The sequence below is a fragment of the Theobroma cacao genome, chromosome 6 (genome assembly GCF_053813885.1).
Source record: "Theobroma cacao isolate CCN51 chromosome 6, ASM5381388v1, whole genome shotgun sequence".
Taxonomy (NCBI): domain Eukaryota; kingdom Viridiplantae; phylum Streptophyta; class Magnoliopsida; order Malvales; family Malvaceae; genus Theobroma; species Theobroma cacao.
In genome coordinates this window covers 1,632,543-1,653,456 of record NC_142644.1, presented here as the reverse complement: position 1 = coordinate 1,653,456, position 20,914 = coordinate 1,632,543, and the positions used below count along the sequence as shown (strand labels likewise).

Below are 20,914 nucleotides of genomic sequence, written 5' to 3'. Positions count from 1 at the left end.
ATAGATATACAAAGATATAAATCTTTATCCATTATCTGATTCAATTCAGTAGTTTTAATCTTTTTGTCATTTACTCAATTTTGTCAACTTCAAAACCCAATAACCTTAAAGGTTTACGTTGAGTGTAATAATTAACTTGAACTTATCAAAAATAGATTTGGACCACGTAATTCATACAGACGACTTCACTCTCTTTTCTCTTAACATGCGTAGGTAGTTCAAAGAAAATTGGTGCTTTGCATAAAATTCAAACAAGAGGTGTAGTCTGCGGCAGTCCAACAAGTAAAAAGCTGTTTGAACAGTGTGTTAATTATTTTAACATTCCACTGAATTACTTAAATCGAATCGTGAAAGTTTGAGCAGCCAAAAAGGCTAGAAAAAGTAGGTAAACGAGCATTGTAATTCTACAGGCAATGATGGCCGGATACAAGTCAACATAACTGCTTTTTTCCTATTTCCAAAATTCAAACACTGTCGCCGCACAAGGATAAGAGATCAAAGTTTGACCAAATGTAACCATCATGCGCCTCAATATATATATATATATATAATTGATATGAGAGAATAGTGTTTCCAGATTCGAGAAAGGGCTTGAGTATTTAGAATCAATTTCCACTATCTTCTATTGAAAGATCAATTTAATATGATGTAAAATATTTACGTTCATAAATTTTTTAAAATTTTTTTATGTTCATTGGACGTGAGATTGAAACATTCTAATTAAGTTTTTTAAACTGTTTAAAGGGTCACATAATATATTTGCATATTTCCAAACGAAAATGGATATTATTGTTATTAAAAATAAAACCAAAGATGAAAACAATCAAGTGCCTCATAAAATATATATAGATTACTGAAATAATAGAAAAAAAAAAACTTTTCTAAGCATTTAAAATCAATTGCCATTGTCCTATAGCAAATTTTGATCCGTCCATTTAGTATAATACATGTGTTACAGGACTATTACCTTTTGTTCGAAAGATTAATTTAATAAACATATAACATTCACATTTATAAATTTTTTAGAATTTCTTCATTTGTCTAATACAAATAAGAAACATTTTAACTATTTTGTTTTTAAAATGCTTGATGTGTCACATGCACTGTGCATATGCAAACGTCCAAGCAGAGATGGATGTTATTAATAATGGAACCAAGGAAAAGAAACCGAATGCTGGACAGGGGAAAGGATTATTACACTGGTGAAAGTCAGAAAAGCTGTGAGTGAAATGGCATATTTTTTCTAACCACCTCCACTTTAGGCACCACCATATCGTTTACACCTGGCATGCCTTCATGTTTTGCCACCATTGCGGAGAATCCTCCCAATGGTTCATCGTGCACATAGCTTTAGTAAGTCTGACAATATTAAATTCTAATTCACTCAGTTCCAATCCCATTGGTAAACTAGACATTTCAAGTCCACTTTCAAAACTAAATCCCCACTCTATCAACCTTGCAGCTCTAACTATTCTAGACAAATTCACCCGTCTATACAGAAATCTATCAGAATGAGTTTTGACAACGAATTAAGAGTTCATATTTGATAGCACAACAGTGCATACTAACATGGTTTACACCAATTTATAAAATATTATCCGTTTTGATTTATTAGATCTCACGATTTTATCTCATAAAAATCACCTCACAAGTTGAAGATAATATCAACACTTCAAAACTCAATCGTACTCTAATAAGTTACTGATGTGAGATTCATGAATTCCCTTTAAGACCATGACACGTAGCATCTATGCACTATTATTTAATAATAGAGTGTCACATTCGAAAATAGGAATCAAAGAAAATGAGTTTTGACAGTGAGTTAAGAATTTTTATTTGATATCCTACTCGTGCATAGTATCTATGCACTATTATTGAATCACAAAGTGCCACCTTCCAAGGCACTATTACTTGTACACGCTAGTTTACTTTTACACACCATTAGTCAACCTGTTTGAAGAATATTTCACCTTTAATGATCTTGCATGTGACGTACAAAAAACAAGTTAAATGTGTTGAAAATGCAACTACATGTTAGAATTTGGAGAAAAGTGATTTTTTTCACTTTTTTCTTGATGAAAATCGGGGCACTCTTCAATTACAGTAAATGCACTGAGAACAAAAACAGAGTCAAGCAAAAATGACATTTAAACAGTATATCCACAAATCAATCCAGACCAGCACATCTGTTGTCATTGCTTTCTTTAATTTTAGGATTTCCGACACTCATGCCCAGCTTGAGAGAGAGTACATCCCCAGCCCAATGAAGAAATTATACATGCTATCTAGACACATTGATTTACCTTAAGAAAGAGTCCGCTTGTTAAAAGACTCCACTGTCAAATTAGCAGTGAAAGCTGGGATCGAATTCATCTTCCGAACAAATATATCAACCTGCCAAAAGAACAAGCTTTATATTAGTTGAAGATCACAAGCAAGAATTACAAAAAAGTATACATTCTAAATTTCCTCAATATAAGTCACGACTCTCTTGACAACAGGTGGTTACATCTATCAATTTCAAACAAATCTTTTACATGACAATTTTGAAATACGGTACCAGAAGAAATCTACTTCAAACTGTTGTAACTTAGGTTAAGAATCTTCCAATGCAGTAACTATCTACTCCTCAAGCTCTAGACTCTCAAGGAATGAGCTGAGATGAGTTTGAGTTTTCTAATACTTGGCTTGAGTATTAAACCTTTGAATTTTTAAATAATTTATACATATATAAATAATTTTTATACACATGGTAAAATGTAATATTTAGATACATATAATTAACTTTTATTGCATTCTTAAATTCAAGCTCAAGCACAAGCTCAAGTTTAGGTCGAGTTTTTAGCTCTTTAATTGGGTTGATGATAATTGAACCTAATCAAATCATGCTCGAGTAGCTTGATTGAATCTCAAACCAAGCTCAAGCTTCTCATCGGATCTGCTTGTCAGTTTGATTACATCACTAGGAGTGCAGATGTGGTAAATTCTGGAGCCTAATGTCACTTTTCTCCTATTTGTCCTTCTCTCACCTTGAATTTGAGATGTGCCTTTCTTCCTCACATTGCACTCATAAACTTTAGTTGACAAGGCAAAACCATAAAGCTATTTATCCACACATTTTCACAAGTAGCTTTCATTTCTTATTCGACTTTTCCTATACCTAGAAGACATCAAAGCATTGAAGAAAAAGTTTACACTTGTTACCTGATGAGATATCTCAGGGTGAGCAGTATAATCATTTGCCTGTTGGATCGTAGAGCAAAATTAGTTTATATTTCTTCTTGGTTCTACAATCAATTTAAATAGAATAATCGAGATACATTAGCACAGCCTCTGGAAATGCAATTGCAATTTCTCCCCGTTTAAGGGTCCCAAAGCAAGCAATTGACCCTTTGAAGACAGTCAATTAAAGCTTAAAAAAAATTTCACATGTCGATGGAATGTGAAATTAAACTATCACCATTCATATATAGCATTCACACCCAACAATCTCATTCCACTACTCAGCTTACCAAAATGTTGGTATTCCCAGATTCATATTCAAATTCAAGCTTCTCATCATCACTTTGAGCGTAAATTGATTGGAGGGTAAAATGTGTCACAGGGATTCCATTAGGACGCTGATGCTCATCCATTACAATCTGCCAAAAAAGATCATCAAATTAAAACCATGAAATAGTGAGGTGCAAAAACACACTATGGTACAAATTAGGGGCAATCAGTGAGGTTTTCCACTTTTAAAAAATTAAAAATGATACCAAATCTAGTTGAATTGGATTCTGAAGCTAAAACCAAAGCAAAACCTAACTTACAAAACTGATTCCATTTTCATTTGATTTATCAGTTAGGAAAGAAATTCCAATTCTCTTTTTATCCTCTCCTCACTCTCAGATACGTTATCTACCAAATTCTTGCAGATTACATCTAATATTGAATACTATCAATCTTCAATCTTCAGTAAACAAATTACAAGAGAGATAATGACTTTAATTTAAAGAAAAAAGAAATGAAAAAACATCTCTGCATACTTAGATGTTAGTCAGAATCAGTAACCAAAGTACAGTTGCTGAAAGAAGCAGCTGTTGTTATGAGAAGAAACCACGAGAGAGAAAAGTGGACAAACGATTGTGAAATAGATTGTTAAGCGGTTAGATGAGAGTAGAAAGAATTAGACTTTTCAAAAGTACTTCTGTAAATAAAGAAAATAATGAGTAAGCCACCATAAGATTCCTCCATGCCTTGGAATAGATTAGCTTTTCAGTTTAGCCAATTTAGGTTTGTTGAGAAAATGGAAGGGGCATGAAATTTTTCCAAGTGTCAACCACATTTCTCATTGCAGGACAAAAAGTTGATTGAAGAGAATTAAAACTGTTTAGGATTATATTCAATTAACTTTGTTAATTTTCCAGTAATTTCTATTTATGCCATTTTAAGGTTGGTATTTTCCATTTTTTATTTATATTAGTGCTTAAAATTTAACTTATTAAGTGCCTGTTTGACCTGACTTATTTTTAACTTATCTACTGCTTAAAAGCAGAAGCTGGACTAAATAGGGTTTGGTAAAAAGCTTTTAAAAAAAATAACTTCTTTTTAAAGAATAAAATCTGAAAAAAATGGCTTAAAAAAAAGTTCCAATTAGGAGCTTTCTCTTCTCTTTTTCTTTTAAAAAACACGTCATCTTATTAAAAGAGCTATTTTTTTCCAAAAAAATCCTCTTTATCAAAAAATACTCCCTCCCTCTCTCCTTATCGATCTTACTCTCCTCTCTCTTCCTTTCTGTAAATCATCATTGTAAGGTTTTTTTTGTTTTTACAAAAATTAAGAAAAAAAAAATCCAAAATTCAAAATTGCATTCAGGTATTATTTCTTTTTTTTATCTTTCTATTTTGTTTTTCATTTTATTTTCTATCGTTTTTTTTTGTACTTTGAAAACTCTCTTTATTAGTTGATATGACAATTATATGATGTTTATTTATTCTTAACTTCTTTATGATGAATATAATATTTGATGATTATGATTAAAATAATTAATTAAATAGGTCAACGATTATTAAGATAAATTAGATGAAAATTGAGAATATTTGTTGATTATGGTTGTTAAGATAATATTGTTTATAGAGGTGAACTTTGTTAGTAAGGACATCAATAGCTAAACGTAATTTTCATGAATTATTATTACCACTTTAGACTTTTCTTCTTCTTTTTTGGTTTCTCCTCCGTTATTAAATTTAAGAATTTCAGTAGTCGTCTCATTGCTTTCTTTCATCTCTCATTTTTTTTATTTGATTCAATTTTTTTTTCTTGATTTTATTTATTTATTTATTTATTATTTAATAAAAAATTATTTATGAATTATGTGTTACTTATAAATTATTTGTAAAACTCTTTTTTTATGATTTATAATTAATTATAAACTTTATGTTGTATAAAAAAAATTTTAATATCTTTAAAAATTTATTTTAAATAGATAAAAAAATAAAAAAAATTATTTTGAACAAAAAAATTCATGATTAATAAAAAATTATTTATTAAATACCCTTTTTAGTAATTTTAACTAAAATTAGAGTTTAAAACAACTTATCTATAAAAAAAAAGCTTTTAAAAAGTAAATTTACGAAACAACTTTAACTTAATTTTAAAAGCTATTATTTTTCATAAGAATTTTATAATAGCTTTTAAGTTAAAAAAAAAAGTTAGGCCAAACATGCTCTAAGTACCTATGACATCAGTTTCTAAAAACACTGGATTCAATATTGAGTTTTGAAATATTCCTCCCCCATTGTTCTCTCTAGTTTTCTCTCTGCTTTAGTTCCTTTATTTCTCCCTAATTTTCCCTTAGATCTCTACTATTTCCCTCTTTTTCCTCCTCTGTTTTACATCAATTTCATATCAAAGCAAGCCAATCTAGCATCCAGGATTCAAACCTTTGCTCTTAAAAGTTGACCAAGCTTACTTTTTTCTTTTAATTAATTCACCAACACCATTCTTAAATAAATAACAGATCTATTAAATCAAAGAGTTTGAATTCAAGTGGAACTGCATCGAAAACAAGGGTTTAAACCCAAGTATTCAACGTGACACATCATATCTTTGAAAAATAAGTTATATCATGCATTTGTTTCATTCTTCTATTTTTCATTTTAAAAATGATCACTTGTCCCATAGGCCCTTAGGCACGGTCCATGATTTCGTGACTAGTCCAACTTGATGAGACCATCAAGCCAACAACACAAGGGCATGCCCAACAATCAAATGAGACTCGATTCAGCCATAGGACCACATGGCACACAAGTTCAACACCAACTACCATTGAGCCAGCATCGAATTGGGGGTTTCTGGGCACACTAGACGCCAGCAACATTGGGCCACATGAGCAAGGCACGGACAAAAAAGCCATGTCGAGCAATGTGGACCAACAAGCTTGGTGGGCCAAATCCGCGCGCAAGAAGATTGCACACCAAGTCCACATGCACACTACACACGTAGAAGTCATGCACATGGGTGCTGCACGGGAGGAAAGTGCGAACGTGTCACGGATTTACAAATCATGACAATCTCCCCCACTTGATTTAGGCAATGCCATCATTGCCTCGTTCCACTACAAGTCTTCTACAAAGTCCCCATTGGCCTTGTTTGAGGCAGCTCCTCGTTGGCTATCTCGTGAAAACCTCTAACTCTGGATGCATTCAGTCATGCGAATATTCGGCTCATAGTTGGCCTTTGAATCCTTTTTGGTGCACTTGTGTAGTGTCCAAGTGCACAACCTTCATGTGCACGGTGTTTCTGTTTACAGCACACATAGGGAACAAGAAGTGTGAGCTTGACGCGTGGGTTGTCAGTCCAATGTCAAAGTTCGGTAAATCAAATAACCTTTGCTTAGTTTGGAAGTCACAAGTGCAGCTCCCCCGATATTTGTTTGCTAGATGCAACAACGTTTGCTCAAGATCCCTAACGTACTATGTTAATCGTCAGTATTGTGGTTGCACCATTGCCATTAATCCATCTAGCCCCATGCTTGAGATCCATCACATTATGCAACTCCTTGCAAAGCTCATCGCTATTAAACCCCAGCTGCTCGACACTGGCCTCGAACCCATTCAAAGTTACTCCATACTTTTTTTTTTTTATAGTCATCTCCACACGAAATATACAATCATCAAGTGCTTGCAAGATATCCTTAAAGTCGTAATGCTCCGCTGCACATGTACACAGTTTCCTTTTTTGCAATACTCACACTATCTTGAACCAAAGCATTCAAAAATGGCGTGGTTTTATCACCAATTGATATCATTCTCTTTTCCAATTTTTCAATTTTGTATCAAAACTAAATTATAGCTCTGATACCAACTATCATGGGCTTGGAGCTTTGGCCAAGATCTGTGCGGCGCTTAGAGTTGTGTATCGAAAACTAAGCAAGCCTAATCTTGTATTGATGTAGAATATTGTGGAAGCACAGAGACAATTTTAAGAAAACAAGAATTGAGATAAATAAAAAGTGTATTATTCCCCAGAGAAAAACAAATACCTAACATTTAAGCAAAGAACTAAATTGTTTGATTCGCAAATTTGATTTGATTGTCTTATAATGAAACATAAAAGAGTTATTTATAATCTATCCTAAACTTAAGAAAACTCTAAACCTACTTAAAGTGCAAGTAAAGTAAATAGCATAAAAAGAAATGTCCAAATTCTAGACTTATTTATAATGAAAGTAAAGTAATCAACAAGTAAGAAAACCTAAATATGAAAAGCATTCTAATTTTCATAGAATACTTAACTTAGCTGCTACTCTTCCTAAAAGTTAATGGACCACCTTCATATGAGTTGTTCTTTTGCTCATGGGCTATTGGTGTGCGGCGTCTTTCTCTTAAGGAACTTTTATAGTTTATCCTTAGTTTTCTTTTTTTCTTGTTGATACGCTAAGTTGGTATTATAGCGAAATTCCCCAACTTTTGAGGAAAGTTGATATCGGAGCTACAATTTAGTTTTAGTACGAGATTGAAGAATTGGAGAAAAGAATAACATCGATTAGTGATCAAACCAGGTCATTCTTGAAGGCCTTGGTTTAAGATAGTGTGAGAGTTGTAAACAGGATAACTACACACACACGATGATTGCAAGATAGTATGAGCATTGGTTTAAGATAGTTTAAGATAGTTTGACAATATCTTACAAGCACTCGATGATCACATATCTCACATGAAGATGACCATCGAAGAAGTGTGGAGTAACCTTGAATGGGTCAAAACCGACGTCGAGCAATTGAGGTTCAAATAGTGATGAGCTTCACAAGAAATTGTACAACGCGATAAGTATATTAATTTACCAAGATGTTAGGCAAGATGGATTGATGGCAGCAATACAACACCACTAGCAACTAGCAGAGTATGTCAAGGATCTCGAACAGATGGTGTTGCTTCTAGCAGAAAAATACCAAGAATCCGCACCTCGCAACTTCCAAACTAGGCAGAGGCGATTTGATTCACCAAGCTTTTGCACTAGATTAACAACCCATATATCAAGCTCAAACCCCTTGCTCCCTACATGTACTGTAACTGGAGACCTTGAGCACTTGGACGCTACACAGACTCACCAAGCAAGATTCAAAGGCCAGTCGAGAGCCAAATATCCACATAATCGAACACATCCAGAGTTGGAGCTGTTTATGAGACAGGCTACGAGGAGCTACCTCAAATGAACGCATGAAGCTAGTGGGGACCCCGTAGAAGCCTTGTGGTGGAACGAGACCACAAGGCAACGAAGACATTGCCTAAATCAAGTGAGGGAAAATGTCACGATCTGTGAATTCATAACACGTTTGGGCCGATGGAAGGCTTAGACCAGCAACACACAAATGTGCCACACTGCTCTAGGGGCATAAATCATTCGAAAACTAGCATCAGGCCACCATTGATTCACTCGTGGGCCGCACACCAAAGGACCTCGACCGAGAAGGCTGCATACCTGAAAGCGTCGTACGAGAAAAACGCACCCTAGAGGGCCTCATACGAGAATGTCGCACACCCAAGGACAGACCCTTGCACTGCACACCATCAGATCGCAAACAGCGCCACAAAGCCTCATAGCAATGTGAGTTGAGCAAAGGGAGGCCACATGTAGGAAAGCAATACGCACATGGGCAGCACACCAATAGCTCGTGTACAAAGGCCAACACATATGAGGGTGGTCCATTAACTATTAAAAATAGCAGCTAAGTTAAGTATTCTAAAGAAATTAGAATACTTTTCATATTTATATTTCCTTACTTGTTGATTACTTTACTTGCATTACAATTAAGTATATGATTAGGCTATTTTCTTTTATGCTATTTACTTTACTTGCACTTCAAGTAGGTTTAGAATTTTTCTAGATTTAAGATGGGTTATAAATAACCCTTTATGTTTCATTGTAAGTCAATCAAATCAAGTTCACCAAATCAAACAATTTAGTTCTTTGCTTAGATCTTAGGTATTTGTTTTTCTCTGAGGAATAATGCACTTTTTATTTCCTTGTTCTCTTCAAATCGTCTTTACACTTTCACAATATTCTACATCAATATGAGATTAGGCTTGGTTAGTTTTCGATATATAAGTCTAAGTGCCACATAGATTTTAGCTAAAGCTCCAAGCCCGTGACATTAAGACTGAGATTTTATAGCAGAAGCTCAATGCTATGGTGTAGCCAACATTGGCTTAAAGCTTGCCAAAGACTTCCCTAATTTCTCTATGTTCTATAGATATCATTATTACACAAATACATATTTTTATCATTTTTCCAATACTAAGCTTTTAAAAGTTTTTGGCAATGGTGGCTAAGATAATGACAAATTACTCAATCTTTGCTATGGAAAACTATAACACCAAAGAAACTCAATTTGGCTATTACAGCTTTGGCTGAGTTGTTGCTTTCATTGTGGAGGTTAAATAAGCATTTTGCTTTTCTTGTTTTTGACTTAGATCTCACTCATGGGCTCAAAGCCCAAACTTGAATAGGGACCCATTTCTTTCATTAGTCTTCAAAGAGAATGACACAGTGTTTGTAGATTTATATCAAAGTTTTAATAAAATCTCTAATTTGATGTTATGTTTTGAATTTTGCATTTATATTAGGGTTTAGCATTAAGCATAATATCCTAGGTTATTTTAGTTTGTGGTAGCCTTGGAATATGAACTGTTAAGATTTTGATATATTAAAGTATTGAGGCTTTTCCTCCCTTTTGGCACCCTCCAGTGTTCTCTTCCATCTATATCCCTTGTTGCTCCTCTTTTATTCCCTAATCTTTCCCTCTAAGCTCTATTTTCTCCTTGTTTTGCCTCCTTATTCTACATCAATATCCCACACTAGGACTAGGGTGCTTTTGTCTAAACACACTAGGGTGCAGCAAGTCTGAAAAAATAAAAACACACGCACGACCAACCAAAACAAATTTTGTATGTTAACAGATTCAGAACAGAACAAGGGTGAGAGATAGCTTAGGAAATACTAAAATGTAAAATGCCATATGCATTATACCTTGTAACCAAAGAGCTCACAGCATGCCCTCCTAAAAACTGAAATTCTATCTGCAAAAACAGTCTTGTATCTGTTTCAAGAGTGCATTTTTGCACACATCAGTGATAACAAATCCAACTCATTAACAATAAATATGACTACAAAAATGTTTCCACCACTCACCTCTCTTCACGTTTTTCTAGTGTTGCAATTTGTTCTTTTAATTTCATTATCTTCTCAGATATATAGGAGTCAACCAGCTTCCCAGTATCACCTATACAAATTAACTAGTCAGAGAATGGATAACCTCATTATGTAATGGTGTATTTGAAACGGATTGCAATATGGATCAATAAATTATTCCCATAACCAAGCAACACATCTAGCAGTTTATTAAAAATTTTATAACAATAGAGATATTGACTCATAGGGTATAGAAGATGAATTCCCCTAAAGCAAATAAGTGTTGAAACTGTCACTTCAAAAGATCATGGCTCTTAAAATAGAATCTCAGAAAAGGTGGTAAAGTTATGGGCCAATGAGACATTGGCTGCAGATAAATGGGTCATGGAGGGCAGTGATTCATTGAATATGATTAACTTGACATCAAAGTTCATTAACCTCTAACAAGAAATTGCAAATGTTCTTTGGTCAGGGGAAAAAGTGTCCTATGTGTTCCTAGAGAACCTATCCAGAACAAACTGCCAGAATTAGTTGCTTCGCTCTTCAATTTCTAACTTCCCATCTCTACTGCCGACTACAAAGATATGTTCAGCCCCAATCTGCTTGTTTTACCTTATTTTGTAGAAATACATTTCCTAGCATTTGAAAACTAACAGAAATTACATCATTTAGATTTTCAAAGAAAAAAAGCCTGGAGATGCATATTGGTGTGCATTTTTTTTTTTAAATGAAAAAGAATGAACCGACCAAGCCAATAGAATTCAGATAAAGTTGTTAGAAATCACATGGAAGTCTGACATTAGTCAAACATAAACAAAATACAAGTTCATTTCTACAACTATAGGTTTTACACCAAAAGGACTGAATTCAAGGGAAATAGCCCGAAATCAAAAGAAACAAAAAGATAAAACTAGTAATTCCACAACTGAAGATTTTACAACAAAGGAATCAAATTTGACATAAACAACAAGAAATTAGGAAAAACAAAAAGAAAGTGTTCAACTATAAATAAAAATTTGCAACAAGAACCACAAAAAAGAAATGAAATATGGAAGCATAACTATGAAACTAGAAATTTTCAAAAAAAAAAAAAAAGAACTATGAAACTTGAAATTTTGAATTCAAAGAACAACGCTTGATACCTGATTGACTTTTCAATTCTTCAAGAGCTTGTAACTTCTCCTTTGTTTTTTGTAACTCAGTTTGTAAAGCCTCAATAGTTTGTTTTGCCTCATTATCAACAGCAAGAGTATTTACCATTCGCAAAACTTTTGTATTTGCAGCAGAATAATCACCATGACCCAGCTATTAAAAGAAACCAAATTGTTATTACCACTTGTCAAGACCAAAAGACAAATCAAGCATCTTTACCAATTCACTATGTATGTACCATATGTTCAATTTCCCTCCTAATTTATTCATGTTATTGAGAAATCAAGGAATGAGAGAGTTTGCCTGTGTGGCTGTATGTACACTCCAAGGAGTTCTATGCAAGACAAACCACAACATCAATAATGCACAACCCGCTAGGGGACAGAAAATCAGTTAAAGGTCAAATGGTGCAGAACAAGGGAAGAAAGATGCAGAAAATATTCGAAAATCATGGAGAAAAGGAAAAGAAATAAAGGAGCTGCGGGATAGAAATAGAAGAAAAAGAAGAAAGAAAAAATGTAGAGAATAAGTAGGAAGAGAAAATCCAATGCCAATATTCAATATCTCAATAGACGACTTGCTACCAAAAACTTACTAGGTACTTACAGACTACCTGTGAAACCCTAACATATATAGGAAAATACCATATGTGATCCTAAATGCCCTAATAATAGACAGGCATGATCTTGTCCAACATCATCACATAAAAGAATTTTCAAGGAAACCAACCTTTTTTACAAAGCAACATTAACAACAACAACAACAACAACAATAAAAGAAACACAAGCATAATTGATCAATCATGCTGCCTGAAATCTTTTAAAAATTTCAGCTACATACCTTTGACTCCAGTAGCGAAATCTCTGAACAAAGTCGATCACTCTCTCTTTCTAGTGATTTTATTCTTCTTGCTTCATTATTTAGCCTATCATGGAGCAATTTTATCTCATTATGTTGACGATCATTAACTTCTTTTTGTTCATGTAAATTACTCTGTAGTTCTTTAATACAGGATTCCTTCTTTGCAAGAGATGATTCAAGCTCCTGCACATTAAAACCAGGGAATATATAGTCAAAAACAATCAGGAAAGACAACAAATTTAAGAGTGAGGGATACTTTATAAATTTATTTTAGTTTCAGGGAGAAAAGAGGGGAGACTTGGCTTGAAAGTAATGAAATAGCAAAAGAATTCAAAACCTGAACAACATTTCCACTGGCCGCTTCATCACCTGCTTCTTCATTCTTAGGCCTCTTTAATTCATCAATAACATTTCTCAACTTATCTCTCTCTTCAGTAACCACAGAAAGCTGCAATATAACAGTCCACCTTTTAAAATAAAACAACAATAAAAACTATCTATTGCAATTGTTAGATATAGGAAATTACTAGAAAAGCCTGCATTCATCACCCCAGCAAGTCATTGTCAACATGTGCAGGTACAACCAACAAATAAGTTTTCCAAAGAAAATACATTTTAGAATCATTTGCTCCAAATCAATCCCCCATACATGTGAAAGCAGATATACTATCCTGGCTCAAGTATTCATGGTCAAAGCCTATGTGCTTACATATTTAAAAATATATACTCTTTGCATTTCCCTGATATGCTGTGGTATCTGCAAAGGAGGAAGCTACATGCTTTCATAGTTTGTAAAACATGGCCAGAAGATCAACCTTCAATGACGAAAGTTAAATTTAAACGCCAAATTATAAGCCTTGATTGTAGTCACTTCACTTGTTCTACTGAAAGAGTATACCAAGGGCAATCATGGATTATCTGCTACACCCCCCTTTACCCTAAAAAGGGCATAAATAAGTAAATAACATGACTATAAGCAATTAAGCCCTTCATCTTGTAGTTACTTTTACGTGCTTCCAAGGGAAAACCAAAGTGAGCTGGCCTACCACAATTTGAATAGATCTCCATAGGCCTCCACCTTTTATTTTCTTAGCAATTTAACCCCTTATATTACTAGTGTTCTAAATGAACTGTATATTACAAAAGTAATATCCCTCAGATTCCGCTCTGTTGTGGGAAATTATTAAGTAATCAATAAAAAGCTAAAAAAGATAGTTATTGTATAATAATGACATCTAGCTTTCACATATAACACTTACCATGAGTTCAATCCGCTTGACCTCTGATTTTAAGACTTCTGCCTTCTCTTTAGCCAACATCGCATCAGTTTCAGTATCATGTTTAGCAAGTTGTGCAGCATCCAGTGCTACCTCAATTTGCTTCAAGCGTGCATTTGCATCACCTATCTTAATTGTACTGTCAATCACTTCCCTGCATTGAAAAGAAAATCCCAACATCAACAAACAAGATGTAACAAATAAAACACAAGAAACAACAATCGCTTCATTGATAAATGATTCAGGCATGCAAGCAGAAAGAGTCATGAATGCATAATATTTAAGTGACTTCAAGAATGAATAAGCATGTATTTGAATATATCATTCAACACGAGAAAGTATGATGATAAAACTAAATAGCCTGTGCATCTGGTTCTCGCAAAATGAAGTGTATTGAGGAAAATAAACAAATAATTTCAGGGGAAAATATCATAGCATAACCATTTCTTAGAAATAAAAGGGCTGTTGGCTCGAAAGGCCAGCTAAGGAACTCCAAGTGGTCCCAACTAGGACAGAAACTAAACAGAGGAACAGATGGCAGATGAAGACATAAAGTAGCAAATGATTCTTCCAACAAGCTTTCACTCACCCTAGAGGAATTCAACCTACAACCATCAAGTAAAACTATCTTTCTGATTTCTGAAATTAAAGCCCTCACTGGAGAAGTTAAAAAAAAAATGGAAAAACTCTATGTCATCTCCTACGTTAACACCCCAACCTAATGAAAAGAAGAAAGTTACAAGATAGTTATTAAAAATTAAACAGTCAAAATTTAGGGGGCAAAAAAATTTAAGAAAAAAAAAAAAACACTCTCTTCACAATTTTGTCACTGTTTTCATTTTTGGCTGACAAGATGGACCACAATATTAAACAAAGAGAATCCAAAATAAGCTGCTAGCATACTTTTGTAAGGTTGCAAATTTGACAGGTATATCTTCAGGACATGACACGCCAGGTATGTCCTTCATCATCAGCTTCCACGATGACAACTCATCCTCCAACTTGTTAAAACTTATCTGTAGTTCTTGCAACTTAGATAGCTCTGATTCTGCCCTCTCTCTGCGACCCTTCTCTTCCAGTAATTTTGCCTTCAATAACTCAATGTTCTCATGAGATGATTTCAACTTTCTAGCCTCTCTTACTTCAGACTCCTGATGAAATTTGAACCAAGAAAGAAAGGACAACAGTAATGAAAGAACTCATGAAAAACTATGGCACTTAGAAACCAGATATGAAATCAAAGGTGAATCACCAATCTAAGCAAGTTCAAACAGGCATATATAGAGGGAGCAATATGCCATACAGGAATTAAGACTCTCATCCATATTGCGTTGACTAAAATGAGCAGTCTGATTTAGGCTTTAGAAACAGGGCTTATATTCATACTCTAAACCTTTTACAGTACTTATTTTATATAATTTTTTTCAAGATTAAGTCAACAAAAATCATCAGAAAAAAAAAACAAGATAAAAACAAAGTTGACAGAAATTGTTGACTAACAGGTCCAAAGAGAAAATTTACATGTATCAAGCAGTACTGTATGGCACAGTAAAGAGCCTCCTCCACTCAGGCAAATGACCAGTAGACAAGCAGAATTTCCCTTATTGCTTTACGAAGATGCATGTACATGTTTTTGTTTGTACAAAGGCAAACCACTCCGTATGTTCAAATTTACAGTGCGAGAATTTTCACATATATATGAGTACATTTGTACATATATAAGAAAATTTCTCATAAAGTGTAAGTAATAGATGATAGAGGATTTAAAAGAATGACAACTATCATAGAAAACGGACAAAAAATATGGATGGAAAACAATAACTTACATAGTTTCTAAGCTCCTCTTGCAAATGCTTAATCAAAATATTACTCTCAGTGGAAGTAACTTCTGGAAATGTGAAACTTGATAACTTCTTCTCTAGTTCACTCTTTTGATGCAAGCACTGCAGAACACAGAATTGACGGGTTCATCAAAATGAAATAAAAATAAATATACAACCAGCAGAACATGCACAGTTTGCATCTTAAATAACAAAACCTCAAGAATCAAACACTCAATCATAAAATAGAGTAATGATAACAGCAAACATCTTAAGTAATTCACCAATCACAAGAAAGAGCAAAAAAAAAATGATAGACAGGGGTATGACAATAGAAAATACAACAGGCATTTATATTCAAGGGGGCTTGATGTCATGGATATGCAGTCAAAGTCAAGTACAAAAATCAATTAGCATGTAGAATTGTAAGTAATCAGGACACCAGAAAATAAACCTCATTAAATTGTTTCTTAAGATCCTCCAGCTGCTCTTTTAAAATATCTGATTCCTTCTCAGCATTATTAGCTCTAAATTCCATTTTTTCAAGCTGCAAACCAGACAAAGCATGGGTTAGACTAACATGAATGTTAATTCATGTCCTTTCATCAATTAAATAAACAAGTGTAGGTAATCACATCAGCACTTATTCTGGAAACAGAAAGCTTTGATTCTCCTTTCAGCTGAGCAAGCTCATTGTGAAGTCGCTTTTTCTCCCTTTCTATGCTTTGAGAAAGTTGACTAAGTTTTCCCTCCAAAACAGTTGCTTTTTCTTCAGCAGATGCTGCAGAGGACTCAGCTTTCTTGCGAAGGTTCATCTCATTCTGCAGCTTTCTCTGTAACACAAAATAGAATGGTAATCATTGAACATGCCTTCAAAGACAGAAGACTTGACAGACTGAAGAGATATGAAGCATAAACCATTTATCAAAAATGTGAAGAACCTATACCAACATATGATACGACTGCAACAAGATACAAACACAGCAATATGGAAATTTCCAATAACTTAGGAAATGACATTGCTGGGACAGGTCAATAAAAAATATCACAAACACACATACAAACAACAGCTTTTTGCATAAGGCATGAACAACACACACTAAGAGTCCAGTTAAGACATGTGAACCAATTAAAATGGGGTCAACTCATCTGTGATCCAAACATTCAAGCAAGATGATAAAGCATGTTACCATAGCATTGATAATGGTCATTCTAATATAATTAATTTTTTCTATTTTACAAAATGTTAACAAGTCATCCCTCATCTTCGAAAACCTGGGCCCTAACTAGGCTTTTTAAGGGTTATTTAATCTTTTAAAGTCTAATATCATTTTCTAATATTTGGAAACCCCTGTAGGAATAAAAACTTGGCAAGCTCATTTATGAATTAATACTTGGAGAGCCCATTTATTAATTTAAAAGAAAAAAGAAGGCCCCATTCCAATTTGGTCTCTTTTGTTTTCAATATAAAGCCATTGCCAATGGCAGGACTTGCATAATTGTTGATCTAAACAACTACTATCCTCCTTTAACATCTTCACTAAATTAAAATTATCACTCATAATCACTTATAGTTAAGCAAATTGAATTTATATACTCCCTCTGTTTTAAATTGAATGTCCATCTTACTATTTTAGGATGTTTCGACATAATGTTCACTTTGGCAAAATGGTTGTAATTTTCTCAATACTACATGTCATCAAAATATTGACCAACTTATTAAAAAAAAAATTCTTTAAGTGGGCTACCTTTTAGCTTTTAAGGGCTAGAAGTTGGAAACTAGAACACACAAAACACCTCAAGCATAAAACTTTGCACCATCTACAACGTTTACACTCAATTTGATACCAAGGGAGTGATTGACTAAATTATTAATTTAAAAACAAGTCCCTCACTTGTATCCTCTTTTCAGACCCTTTTTAGCCATATCCCATGTCATAGATTTAAGGCAATTGACAATCTGAGGCTTTGACAAGGACCCTCACTTCACATCCCATAGCCAAGTCAAAGTGACAAGATTAAAAGTATCAAGTGTGACAAGATATGTCATCTTCTAAGTTCTAACAAATAATTGAAATTCATTTAGATTGGTTTATTAGATATTCAAGAAATAAAATCCTATTAGATAGGTTTATTCCATACATGGGGGGTCAATTCCAAATGTAACTCGAGCAATTGTGTACATAATATCTTGAAAGATACCATATTAGATGCATTTGGATTATTAAGTAATAAAAGTCTCTTCTAAGATACTACACAACATTCTCCCGATCCTTGTTATTATTTATCTACAAAATAAAGGACAACATAGCACATATAAATAAAGATGTGCTGTGATATAATATCTATTCTCCTTAAACATTAGAGATAAAAAATTACATATTCATATCATAAATGGTACTTGTAAGGAAGAAAGAAAGTCATACTTCAAGAGTTTGCCAGATCCTCAAGATATTAGAAGGTGTTTGGTAGTTTTTATTTTTACAAAATAAGTGGGTCTTGCATCCTAAATTTTGGCAATTAAAGCAAGGATCTTCTAGGCCGATGCTTCAAAATGTGGCTCTAAAGTTTCTTGGGAAGCCATGTTCATCATCATGTAGTGCACAAGATTAAAGCACCTATTCTTTCATCAATTCAATACTACAAGACAAGATACAACTATGAGATGCCAAGGCTTTTGTATTTGTACATATTAGTTTCCATTTTCTTTTAAGAAATAGTACACTTTACAACCAAGGAGAAAGTAATAATGCAAGGCATCTAAGGAGATGTCTTTGATCCCTTTATGATGACAAGGTTTATAGAAATTGCAAGTTTATCAATTTATATTTATAAGATAGGGGAGACCATTCTTAGATAAAAAAGATAATGACAAAGATGGTGAACTCAAAGATTAATCTCTTTTTGTGTTACTATATAACAAAACAAGGTTCTTCCGGTTTGTGCAACTAATATAGATGCTGGATGTCCAGATACCAAGAAGGTTTTGTCATAAGCTTTTTTAGTTTGTTTCTTTCTATAAATGGAAAACATAGCTATAGCTGCTTCTAGCTAGGCCACGTAATCTTGCAAAGGGATGCCTTGCTAGCACATTTGTACCTTGAAAAACTAATTATGCCTGAATCACAATTAGCAAAGTATCGCAACTTGCTGAACTTTCCTATCAGTTGACTGCGCTGTAATGGTTATATATTTTCTAAAAGGCTTCTTAGTGTATGCTATATATAATTTAAGCAAAAAGAAATTAAACTCTCAAAAAGTAAAGGATATTTCAGTCAATCTCATCAAAGTTGAGAAATGGTACCTGAAGCTCATTGTATGATTCTAATTGATTTTTAAATCTTTCCTGTGAATCATCAACTTCGTTCAAGAGCTGGTCATGCAACATTTGTTCACGTCCTTTTGCAGCCGCTAGCTCTTGTTCTGCATAAAGGAACTGATCCCTAAACTTTTTCCTCTCAGCCTCTGTTAAGATTAGAATTATCTTGGGCTAAAATTATGAAAAGCAATACAAACATAAACTAAAGGATTCAGACATTCACAAGGGAAAATAATGCATCATGCAAGACTTAATACCAAATAACCATACAGCACTGATAATTATCTCTGCAAGAGGCCCAATTTTACCCATTTTTCAAATAGTATGGACTCAAAGAAGCAAAATTTCAACTAAAATTCTGAACCAACACCTATCAAAGAATTTGAGCATAAAACTCTGTTGATAAATCCAGACAGAATTTAGTTGCTTATTTCTGTACAAATTTCAGATTACAGCATTGAATTTTATCATAAAGAATGGAGAAAAAAATATTAATGGGCCCAAACACAACTAGTTTGAGATAAGGCTTATATAAATTCGGCTGAGTATCAATGTTAAGATGTTCAAAACTATCCCCATTTACAGTTCCTAATTTATCCTTTTTCCCCTCATGGAAACTCTATAAGCCTCTGACACTACAGCACAACTGGTAAAAGTAAAAAGAAACTGAATTATAAATTACTGTGTATGAAAAAATTGAATAGTGAGCCTTTTGCTATAAAAAATTTTGTGAAGTAGGGTACTGTTTGGTTGTTGCTTTTACTATATTTTCTTTTCTTAGAAGCAAGAAGAACAAGCAGCAAAAGCTAACAAGCATATGAAGGAAACGTTTATGATACATGGAAAATCACGTGGTAAGAAAATAGTAGATGAGTAAAACTAAAGCTATCCCTCATTTCATAAATTACACAAAATTTGCACAACCATACAAACATATGTCCTCAATACTGATATATAAGAGCAAAGTGTAGAAATAATCTACCAGCTTTGGAAAAGTTTTCATTTAATGCCTCCAATTTGGACTTATAATCACAAATTTGCTTCTCTGCATTGCTCAAGGTATCTAGAAATTCCGCTTTAACCTAGGAAAACAAAACGAATAAGGTAAACAAGTAAAAAAGCAAATCCTAGTATGAAGTTGAATGCTGAATGAATCGACAGCACAAGGTTACCATCTGGCGGCATTGATAAGTGCAGAGGAGGTGATCGGAGGGCTGCTGAGATGATTCCGGTGGAAGCGCCGCCGGAGGATTGTCTTCGTAGATGACAAGGCGTCCCTCGGAGGCGGCCACCGTTGATGGACTCTCGTGAACTATGGCTTCCCCTCTTTGCCTCTTGGGTGGTGGAGTCCTCAGTATCATCTTCTCTCGCCCCACAACTTCAAAATTCCAGGGTTTCTCTCTGTCTCTCACCAGTTTAGAATCAAATCAAATTCGAAAGAGAGGAAACTGGCGCATTTCTCTTCGGACAACGCTCCGTTTAATTTTTGAGTAAAAATTTACATAAGAACTTCCTTGAAATATTTTGTATATAAATATTTTATTTTTATTTAATTCTTTACATATTATTAATTTATTTTTTATGAAATTATATTTTCAAATTAAATTTAATTATTATTCATTTTTAATAAAAGAACTCAACAAACTTTATTTAATTCATTTCAACTAAATTTTATCTAATCTATAAACCCTTAAACTTCATTTTTTTTATCAATTCTTTTAACATTATAAATTTTTATTTTTAAAATATTCTCTACATATTTAATGTGTTTAACTTAATTGAAGCTTTTAGGTGTACTATCTAAAATTACC

The 20,914-nt window shown here is 33.6% G+C and overlaps 1 protein-coding gene across 3 annotated transcripts; it reads right to left on the bottom strand.

Moving 5' to 3' along the window:
- Window positions 1-960: 960 nt before the first annotated feature.
- On the bottom strand, window positions 961-20,588 carry MAD1 (mitotic checkpoint family protein). 3 transcript variants are annotated; one of them, XM_088807728.1, is made up of 17 exons: window positions 20,276-20,588; window positions 20,086-20,185; window positions 19,089-19,249; window positions 16,420-16,617; window positions 16,239-16,331; window positions 15,791-15,907; window positions 14,868-15,115; window positions 13,947-14,118; window positions 13,025-13,135; window positions 12,667-12,870; window positions 11,817-11,979; window positions 10,675-10,765; window positions 10,513-10,582; window positions 3,513-3,641; window positions 3,205-3,243; window positions 2,304-2,394; window positions 961-1,359 (listed from the first exon to the last, which is right to left on the bottom strand). In XM_088807728.1, exons 1-16 carry the CDS (start codon window positions 20,462-20,464, stop codon window positions 2,305-2,307), a joined length of 2,175 nt encoding a protein of 724 aa, XP_088663854.1. In that variant the 5' UTR covers window positions 20,465-20,588; the 3' UTR covers window positions 961-1,359; window position 2,304. The 3 variants fall into 3 exon arrangements, with proteins under 3 accessions (XP_088663854.1, XP_007023121.2, XP_088663855.1); XM_007023059.3 differs by lacking the exon at window positions 961-1,359 and having other exon boundaries at window positions 2,041-2,394; XM_088807729.1 differs by lacking the exon at window positions 961-1,359 and having other exon boundaries at window positions 2,041-2,394; window positions 19,089-19,207.
- Between the last annotated feature and the right edge of the window lie 326 nt (window positions 20,589-20,914).